This window comes from Psammomys obesus, unplaced genomic scaffold (genome assembly GCF_907164565.1).
Source record: "Psammomys obesus unplaced genomic scaffold, mPsaObe1.curated_primary_1811, whole genome shotgun sequence".
In the NCBI taxonomy this organism is placed as follows: domain Eukaryota; kingdom Metazoa; phylum Chordata; class Mammalia; order Rodentia; family Muridae; genus Psammomys; species Psammomys obesus.
The window spans coordinates 17,616,718-17,627,373 of NW_026596051.1; the positions used below are offsets into that span (position 1 = coordinate 17,616,718).

The 10,656-nt window shown below is 43.3% G+C and overlaps 1 protein-coding gene across 1 annotated transcript; it reads right to left on the bottom strand.

Annotated features, from left to right (window-relative positions):
- Positions 1-4,900: 4,900 nt before the first annotated feature.
- LOC129689164 (histone H2B type 1-C/E/F/G/I-like) lies at positions 4,901-5,348 on the bottom strand. Its single transcript, XM_055624345.1, has one exon. It carries the CDS (start codon positions 5,290-5,292, stop codon positions 4,912-4,914), a length of 381 nt encoding a protein of 126 aa, XP_055480320.1. The 5' UTR covers positions 5,293-5,348; the 3' UTR covers positions 4,901-4,911.
- Positions 5,349-10,656: the final 5,308 nt, after the last annotated feature.

Genomic DNA, 10,656 nt, shown 5'->3' on the forward strand with positions numbered 1-10,656 from the left:
ATAGTGATTCTCAACCTTCCTAATGCTGTGACCCCAACCATTAAATTATTTTGTTGCTACTTCATAACTGTACTTTTTCTCCTGTTATGAATTGTAATGTAGGGTGGCCCCTGTGAAAGGGTCCTTCAACTCCCAAAAGGATTGGGATCCACAGGTTGAGAACTGCTGCTCTAGTTGGAAGTATAACCTGTCCAGGGGATTTTCTACTGAGGAAAGTCTGTTCTTCAAGGAAAGAATTCAGGCAGGGGCCCCTCAAGCCCACTGCTTGTGACGAGGTGTTTAGAGAATCACCTTGTCAGCAAGAGGTAGACCTATTGACTTCTACCTGATGCTACTGATAGACGAGAACTCAGTAGCCTTATGTCTCTAACAACCCATCCTACAACACACAGACATATATGTACATATATGCCATTCCTGAAGCTAAGGGCCAGGTGAAGGAGGCCTAAACAGACACCCTTCAAGGGAGAGGGAAGAGCCCAGTGACAGCCCTGGTGGGCCTGATATAGAAAAAGAGGGATCCCTAAGGCAGACTACGGAAAGGAAATGTATGTAGCTTATTTTTGTACTTGTCTTTGTTACCTCCATTTTGTTGATAGAATAAAGCAAATCAGTGTTCTGAAATTTGTGTCATTAATAGCATCTTTGCCACAATCTTTTACTCCTGTCCAATTTTTTAGTCTGTTAAATTCAGGTCCACATCTGTAATTAAGTTGTTCCATCTTAACTCTCAGACTTTTTCTTAACTGAACTTTAATGGTTCTAGATGGTGAATACCTTTATGTTTCAGGAATTTTTTTTTTTTTTTTTTGGTAGTAGAGAGCTGACTTAGCAGTTAAGATTAACACTGATTGCCCTACTGCTCTACCAAAGGTTTGGTTTGATTCCCAGCACTCACATTGCTCAGAATCATCCCCTATAATTCCAGTCCCAGGGGACCTAGTACTTTACTGATCTCATTTTGTTTTATGTGATAAGTATTTTGCCTGAGTGCATGTATGTGTCTGGTGTCCATGGAGGTCAGAAGAGGGTGTCATATCCCTTAGGACTTGAGTTATAGATGGTTGTGGGCCACTATGGAAGTCCTGGGAATTGAACCCCAGATACTTTGCAAAAGCAATAAGTTCTCTTAACAGCCGAGCCAACTTTCCAGCGCCTGTTTAAAGCTGAGTTTGACTCCAACCTGGTGTACAAAGTGTGTTCAGTACAGGCCAGGTAACAAAAAAAGATCAAAGCAAGTTCCAGGACAGCCAGGGCTGCTCTGAGGAACCCTGTCAAATAAAAGGGAAAAAGGAAGAAACCTAGATGAGGGGCTAGAGAGATAGCTCAGTAGTTAATGGTGCTTGTTGCTCTTACAGAGCACTAGAGTTTAGATCTAGCACCCAGAAAAGATGTCTTTCCGACAACTCCAGGTGATCTGACACCCTCCTGGACTCAGTGGGCTCCTACGCACAGGTAAACATACACATAAATAATTTATATGTTTATGTACATGTGCCTGTTTGTCCATGTATACCACGAGCATGTGGGTACACACAGAGCTAGAAGAGAAGAGAACATGACATTTTAAGCCACGCCTTTAATCCTAGCACTTGGGAGGCAGAAAAGAAGAAACCTGCTTGATTTTTATTTTTATTTATTTATTTTTTTTTTTTTTGAGGCGGGTGTTTGGATTTTTAGAGACAGGGTTTCTCTGTCTAGCCTTGGCTGTTTTAGACTCACTTTGTAGACCCCTCAAACTCCCAGAAATCCACCTGCCTTTGCCTTCCTGAAAATATACCAGCATCAATACAAGTGGGAAAATGCACACCTCATTTGGGCTCAGCCTATGAAAGTGAAGACGATTTTTGGGGCTAGGCTGGCAGCGGTTCTCAGCCTGTGAGTTCTAAACCCTTGAGTTGTCAAATGACTCTTTCACAGGGGTTACATAAGCACATTGGAAAGCATTTACATTTCAAGTCATAACAGGAAAATTACAGTTATGAAGTAGCAACTAATTTTAGGCTGGAGAGATGTCTCAGGATAAGAGCAATGGCTGCTCTTCTAGAGGTCATGAGTTCAATTCCCAGCAACCACATAGTTAGCTCACTACCATCAGTTGGTTCCCTCTTCTGGTGTGCAGGTGTGTATGCAGGCAAAACACTGTTTACATAATTTTTAAAAAAAAATTTTATGGTTGGGACTCAACCACAACATGCACTATAATAGAGGTTTTTGGTTCTTTTTAAACACAGTTTTTTAAATATGTTTTTGTTTTAATCCCAAGTATGGGATTTCAGTTGGGTTGTAGTTTTTCCACAGCCGATAACTGTCTCAAGTAGGGTGTGGTCTGGGACTCTGAGGCTATAAGTCGAGAGCCGAGAAAAAGAAGCAGTGGCATTCGATGTTGGCCTGTGGTGGACAGTTTGGAGCAGACAGATGAAGAGACATTTTGGGGCACAGCAAGCAGGGAGGAGACTGCTGGCTGTATTTCCTGTTCACGGAGATTGGTATAGCTCTAAAAAGAAAAAAGAAAAACCCTTGACCTTGACAGCTGGGAGGAGTAATGGGGACCCTAACCTCTCTCCTATTTAGGGTTGGGAGGTTGGAAAGGAGGTTGAGGCCTAAAAAGGAGCACTACAAGGAACTGTATTAAAAGACCCCAGCATTAGGAAAGTTGAGAGCCACTGGGCTAGGATCTCACTGGCCAAGGTAGCATAATTGGGAGATTCTCTGTGTAGCCCTGGCTGCCCTGGAATTCCGTAGATCAGGCTAACCTTGAGCTCACGAAAATCTGCCTGCCTACCTCTCCCTCCTAAGTGCTGGAATTGAAGGCATTTGCTACCACTGCCTGGCTGGCCAACATTTTTTTTAAAGTGTGTCATATAGTCCTGAAGTAGGGTAGAGTTCAAAGTGACAATAAGGGACATTTCCCCCAAAAAGGAAAAAAGTGGATTATGCAAAAAATGAAAAAAGTAAAATTCAGTGTGTATGAGCTTACGGTGTGTGTATATGTGCCATAGGGAGCCCTTAGGGGAAAGACTTATGTTGTCTTTTGAGACAAGGTCTCAGAAGCTCTGGATTTGACGAGATTGTCTGGACAGCAAGTTGGATCTGCCTGTTGCTGCCCAACCCCAATTCCAAGGCAAGTATTCTAATGTTTTATTAAGCTATTTCCTCTCAGTCTTGGATCAGAGTTTATAAAATACTTAGAAGAGGAAACATGGGAGATATTCATGATTAGTGGTTGTTTCTTAACTGTGACAGGAAATGCCGAAGCAGCAAATGGAAAAACAGGTAAGTTAGACTAAACATTAATTAAAACTAGTATAAACTGGGCATGGTAGCACATGTCTTTAATCCCAGCACTTTTGGAGACAGAGGAAGGCAGATCTCTGTGATTTCAAGGCCAACGTGGTCTTTTAAGTTCCAGGACAGCCAGGTCCTACACAGAGAAATTTGTGTGAAAAAAACAAAAGATTAAAACCTGTCCAAGGGGCTGGAGAGATGGCTCAGTGGTTAAGAACACTGCTCTTCCAAAGGACCTGGGTTCAATTCCCAGCATCCACATGGCAGCTTAGAACAGTCTGTACCCCCAGTTCCAAGGGATCGACACCTTCACACTAAGGCACATAAAATTAAATAAATTACAAAAATTAAAAAAAAAAAAAAACCCTGTCCAAAAGACTACCAATAGAGAAAAGTGGACTGGAAGATGGCACAACAATTAAGAGCCACTGCCTGCTCTTCCAGAGCACCTGGGTTCAGCTTCTGATACCCACATCAAGCACATCACATCTATCTGTAACTAGTTCAAGAGGATTTGAAATCTCTGACCTCCACAGGGCCCGGTACTTGTGTACCACATGCAGACATGCACATAATTTAAAATTAGTGAAAAGACAAACCAAAATTTTATCTTGGCGTGTTGGTACACACCTGTAGTCTTAGTACCCGAGTCAGTTGCCAGGACCACCACAAGGTGAAGGTCAGCCTGGTCTGTCTAGTCAGTTCCAGGCCAGTTTGGACTACAGTGAGACATTGTTCCAAAATAAACAAAAAGGCAAGCTATCTAATAGGGACCTGCATTCAGATCTTCTCACCAACACAAACAGGAATGTCCATGTATGTGCTGTACAGGGACAGGAGAATCGGGGGGCTTGCTGGCTGACATGTCTTGCTCCAGGTTCAATGAGACACCCTGTCTCAAGGGAATTAGGTGGAGAATGATGGAGCATACCTGACATCTTGTGGCTCTCCATGTATGCGCAGGCATGTGCACCCGCGTGCATATGACATATCACACACATAAAGAATAGTTAAAGGATTAATTTCTCTAAAATTATGCAAATGGACAATAAACATGTTGTGATTATTTGTCAATGCAACTTAACACCTAAAGCAATGTCAGGAAGGATTTATTTTTACTCACAAAATACAGTTCATCATACCAAAGAGTATGGGGCACATTGCTTCTGCAGAAAGTACAGAGTGATGAATGTTAGCGCTCAGCTAACTTCCTTGTTTGGCTTAGGAACACAGCACGTGGGATGATGCTGTGTGACAACTGTTTTTCTGGGGAGATGTAAGACACACATCTACTCTCCCCACATAGGGATCCCACAACAGGCCAAACTATAGATACCACCAAAGTTCAACCACGTTAGTGAACCAATGAGTTTTAGTGGGCTTATGCAGGAATGTGGGCAATGGGTTGCTTACAGGGGCAGAAATGACTGAAAGACAGCTGTAGCACCAAAGCCTACCCAAGCAAGGATGACGTCTCACAAGCACTGCCTACAGGCAGCATAACAGGTTGAAGAGTGTCCTAAGTGACTGTCTAAACCTCCAGACAGCTCAGCTGCTTCATCCTTCTTTTTTTTTTTTTGCGTGGCTCTGAAAAGAGCCTTTGGGTGGGCGCGGCCCCGGCGCTCACTTGGAGCTGGTGTACTTGGTGACGGCCTTGGTGTCCTCGGACACGGCGTGCTTGGCTAGCTCCCCGGGCAGCAGCAGGCGCACGGCCGTCTGGATCTCCCGCGATGTGATGGTCGAGCGCTTGTTGTAGTGCGCCAGGCGCGACGCCTCGCCTGCGATGCGCTCGAAGATGTCGTTGACGATCGAGTTCATGATGCCCATGGCCTTGGACGAGATGCCCGTGTCGGGGTGCACCTGCTTCAGCACCTTGTACACATACACCGAGTAGCTCTCCCTGCGGCTGCGCTTGCGCTTCTTGCCGTCCTTCTTCTGCGCCTTGGTCACCGCCTTCTTGGAGCCCTTCTTCGGGGTAGGAGCCGACTTCCCGGGCTCGGGCATCCTGACACAGCGTGCGAACTGTCTTCATCCTTCTTTTAAGCAGCGTAGCTTCGGTCTGTTTTTGTAGCTTAGCTTTTCAAAGTCTATTTCAAACCTTGGCTTGACTGAGAGAGAGAGAGAGGCCTAGTGAATCTGGTTGGCTTCAGGGACTTCCTGAATCTATTTTGAGTTGTTTACCTTCCTGCTTAAGAAGCTTCTCTGTAGGATGGAATGTTTGAATCTTGGAGGAGACTGTTACATAGCACTCCACCACTTTTTTTTTTTTTTGCCTTTTTTTTGTGCTCTCTCTTTTGTAATGATCTTTGAGCTTTAGAAGAGGTGACTACATGCTTACCTCAAACTTCTTAATGCTGTGACCCTTGTGACCCTTTAATACAATTCCTCACGTTATGGTTACCTCCAACCATAAAATTATTTTTATTAGTTTTGTTACTTCTTAACTAATTTTGCTACTGTTAGGAACCCCTGTAAAAGAGTTGATTGAGCAGGTTGTGGTGGTGTGTACCTTTAATCCCAGTGCTCAGGCAGGTAGAAGCAAGTAGATTGTTATGGGTTGGGCTAGCCTGGTCTACAAAGGAAGTTCAGGACAGCCAAGGAACCCTGTTTTGAACACCCCCCCCAAAAAAAAAAGAGTTGTTTGACCCCTAAAGGGTTTGTGTGCTACAGATTGAGAACCGCTGACCTATAATGGCCAAGAATTAAGGCACTGGGTCATAGCCACAGTCATCTGTTCTCAAGAGCAGCACCAGAGGTTATGAATTGAGGTTGACAACACTGCACTTTGGGAGCACGTTTAGGAGTTTGACAGGAACATCACATCCACTTAGTAAAACAATAGAAGTTTTTTCCCCCGTTGGGACCTTTGACCTCTTCAGTCACATGTTTTGGGGCTGGCTTACAGTACCAGATGTGAGTTCCCTCTTCTGGAATGGGCCTTAAATCCAGTTAGAAGACCATTGCTCTTCTCATGATAACCGAGCTGTCATTGTGCAAGCAAATACATCCTGCCTAACATGTTGGTATTTTAGCACTCAGGGCCCAGAACTGAGCAAAGTGTTGGATTCAGTTTTCCACCATCAGCCTGCATGGCCCCTTCTAGCACTGTAACAGCCAGTTAGTATGGTGTGAGTTTCTAGTTTAGTCCCAACTTAATTTTTCTGTGTCATACAGTCAACATGTGTGATGTCTTTAGCAGTAGCGTCTTACTATCTAGTTCTGGCATATAACCAAAGCAGTAGCAGTAGCTTTTTTTATTTCTGGGGTCTCAGGAACTCTCCTGGCTAGGAGAGTAGGCCCACCCCTGGCACTGTTGTTTTCAGTCGATAATGTGGACCCTGGGATGTTCTTTCTTAAAGATTCATTTATTATTTATACAGCATTCTGCCTGCATGTGTGACTGCATTCAAGAAGAGGACACCAGGTCTCATTAGAGATGGTTGTGAGCCACCATGTGGTTGCTGGGAATTGAACTCGGGACCTTTTGAAGAACAGCCAGTGCTCTTAACCTCTGAGCCATCTCTCCAGCCCCAGGGGTGTTCTGCCTAACGCATGTAGAGTACCTTTTAGATTTTTTAAAATTAGCCCCAGTAGGGTTGTAAGGTAAGTGGAAGTACTGTTTCACCTGGTTGTCTCTCCGGTAGCTTTTGAAATCTGTAAAACAGGTTAGCATCATGTCACCTATATAATAAATGATAAATTTCTTTCAGGATAGGCAGGACAAGGCAACAAAATACAGCCAAAACAAAGATAATCTTGGTTAAGCACTCAGAAAATATTTTCATCTGTTCTCAGTAAGTGTCAGGTGATCCCAGTTATTCCCAATTAAAAAGATACTAAAGTTGGTCATAATAATCAAGGTTTCATACAGCATGGAAAGGTTCCATGCATTTGTATCAGTTATTTTCTACACAGATCAAGTTTAGGTACAAAGCATGGATAGGAGGCCCTAACTTAATTCATTCCCTGTAATCTTCAGAAAACTTTCCTGAGCCATTACATTTACCTATGTAAATGTATGGAGCTTTTACAGAACCTCCCTACATTTTTAAAATCATTATTTCTGATGAACTCAGTGGGCCTGATGTAATCTGCTCAGCTCTACTTAGGGCCAAAGGTGAATGTGGCCCTGCTATCTCCTGTTGTAGCTGGCTGATGGCTCCTGGGTCAGAGTGGCCCTGGGTAGGCACTGTGGATAGAGCAGCTATTGTCTTTCCATCCACCATATCTGGCAGTTGAGGGCGTTTCTTGCTGGGCAAACCATCTTTCCCTTGCACCACCTCTTGTTGTAGGGGGATGTACCCTTCTTACTCTGGGGGTATAATTACCCATTCCTGAGACAAGCTTGATCCTTACCTGTTTTGATCATCGATGTATTCGGTGAACTGTTCCTTAGGTTACTTTCAAAAGCTCCTTAGCACACAATTTGGCTTTTTACCAACTCAACACAAATTCACATTTGTCTTTGAGTGACTCTATTCCTCTGCTTTACTATTAAAAAAAAAAACTAGGAGGTTTTTTTTTGTTGTTGTTGTTTTTTTTTTTTTTTTTTTTTTTTTTACTTTACAGACACATTTTACATGCTGGTCTAATTCACTGAGATCTGCCAAAGCCTTTCCTACTTTATAAAGAGCTTGAGCCAAGCAGAGATAGTGCATGCCTTTAGTCCTAGCACTCAGGCAGGTAGAGGTGGGTGGCTTTCTGTGTTCGAGGCCAGCCTGGTCTACAGAGTGAGTTCCAGGACAGCCAAGACTACACAGAGAAACCCTGTCTCAAAACCAAAAGGTAAAATAAAGGTCTTGCCCTCTCAAAGGGCTTATTCAGTAAAGCCACTAAAGCTCCAAACCAGCCTTAAGTTCCCTGTTGGATGAACCTTTTAACTCCTCTATGAACATAGTTCTGTCTGGCCTGATGAACTGGAGTTTCCTTATTTTTAGTTCCCCCATTGGCATCTGTCCCTCTTCTATGGCCCTCTAGCCCATGCTATTTGTGAGGACCTCAGATAGAGACAACCAAGTGTTCCTAATGGCTTTAATAAGCCAGACCATCAGGGACTTACTTTCTGCATACTGTCTTGGGTTGTATAGCCTTTGTCTTAAGAAGGGATATATAGATACATTAATTAATTCTTTTTGCCTTCACAACAATCAGACGGAACTACATCTACTCCTTTGTCACATGGCCTCACAAGAGGCAACAGACTCTTTCGTTGTTTAAAAATTGATTCTAGGGGGCTGGAGAGATGGCTCAGAGGTTAAGAGCATTGGCTGCCCTTCCAGAAGTCCTGAGTTCAATTCCCAGCAACCACATGGTGGCTCACAACCATCTATAATAAGATTTGATGTCTTCTTCTGGCATGAAGGTGTACATGCAGATAGAACAATGTATACATAAAAAATAAAATATTAAAAAAAATCGTTTCTAGGCTGGGCAGTGTTGATGCATGACTTTAATCTCAGCACTTGGGAGGCAGAGGCAGGAGGTTCTCTGTGAGCTCGAGGCCAGCATGGTCCACAAAGTGAATTCCAGAACAGCCAAGGCTACAGAGAGAAACCTTGTCTCAGAAAAAAAATATATATTTTTTTCTAAATTCAGCAGTTCAAGTGCTGAGTACTTCACCCTAGTTTCCTGTACTGGACCACTGTACAGTCCTGTCTTGGCTCTCCTTGGACTCTCTTTGTAGACCAGACTGGTCTCAAACTCTCAGAGATCCACCCGCCTCTGCTTCCTGAGTGCTGGGTTCAAAGGCATACGCCACCATGCCTATCATTTTTGATTGTTTGTTTTTTGGTTCCCTCTTCTTAATTTTTTTAATTTTTACTGAAGTTTGTAGTTGAGGGCTATCTTTTAATGTTTTTATCCCATTTCTCTCATCCTCTTCTTTCCAAATCAGAGGCTAACATGGAGGATACTAGCTGTATCCTCCTTTCTTGTTACAATTGCTCTTTCATACAAGTTTGGCTTGATGCCTTCTTTGCTTTAGATGCATTTCCATCTACACACAACCTAGGCCAGGCAACCTCTGTTGCTGCTTGCTCACAATCTTGACTTTAATCTCAAAGACTGCAAGATTTCCTTTAAACTCTTAACTGTTTTCATGGTGTCTCTGTATTCATGTGGTAGACCCCTCTCATGAAGCAGGCATGCTACCCCAATACCACACAATTGAAGACCGCCATTCTGAGATTCTTTCCACATACACTCCTAATCCTGATGGCTCAGCTTAATTGCATGTCTCACTACCCATAGCAAGAACCATGCAACCAGTAACATAGCACAAAGGTTCATTAACACATGCCATACAGTAAAAGACAGTTGTGTCAGAATATTCAGAATATTCTCTTCAGATCTTCCCTCTCAGGCTGCTCAGCCTTAGCTGCATATCTTGCTACCCATAGCCAAGTCAATGTCCTCTTCCCAACTCATCTTTGGTTCTGTTGTGTTCCTTATTGGGTGCCAATTATGCTGTGCAATAAAGCTTTTGTTCTGGGGAGATACAACATGGGAGATATCTACACTCCAGATAGGGGTCCCACAACAGGCCAAACAATGGATACCATCAAAATCCAACCAACTTGGGGAACCAGAAGTTTTATGGGGCTTGCTTACAAGGATATGGGTGGTGGGTTACTTACAGGAGCAGACGCGACTGAAAGACAGCTGCATCACCGAAGCTCACCCAAGCACAAATGATATATCACAAATATTGGAAACCTGGAGTACACTACATGGCCTACAGGCAGCTCAACAGGCAGAAGAGGGTTCTTTTTAAGTGACTCAGTTGGTCTAAACTTCTTCCAGCCAGTTCAGCTGGTTTTTTACTTTTTAGGTAGCTGGTTTGGCCTTAGAGTCTTTTTTTGTAGCTTAGCCTGTCAGAGTCTATTTCATAGTTTGGCTTGTATGAGATCACAGTCTTTTTTGCAGCTAGGTTCTCTGGGAGAGAGGAGCCTGGTGAATCTAGTCAGTTTCAGGGACTTCCTGAAGCTATTTTGAGTTGTTTACCTTGTTTAAGTAATTTCTCTGCAGCATGAAATGTTTCACCTCAGAAAACGGTTACACAATAGATGCTGATGCCCACAGGGTTGGTCTTCCCTCTTCAATCTCAACTAAACAATCCCTCAACCATGCCTAGGGGCTTGTTTCCTGGGTGATTCTAGATCCTATCAAGTTGACACTAATAACTGTTAACACATAAATGGATACACAAGTCATCAGTCACTAGTGAAATGTAAACCAAACCCACCACAATGTACCATTTAACACACACTAGAATGACATTTATTAACTACAAAATAAGTGTCAGCAAGAATGCACAAAAATTCCTCAGGTGGTGGTGGTGCACACCTTTAGTCCCAGCATTTGGGAGGC

Coding starts and splice junctions, on each gene's coding strand:
- LOC129689164 (XM_055624345.1), bottom strand. CDS start 5,292: ATGCCCGAGCCCGGGAAGTCGGCTCCTACCCCGAAGAAGGGCTCCAAG.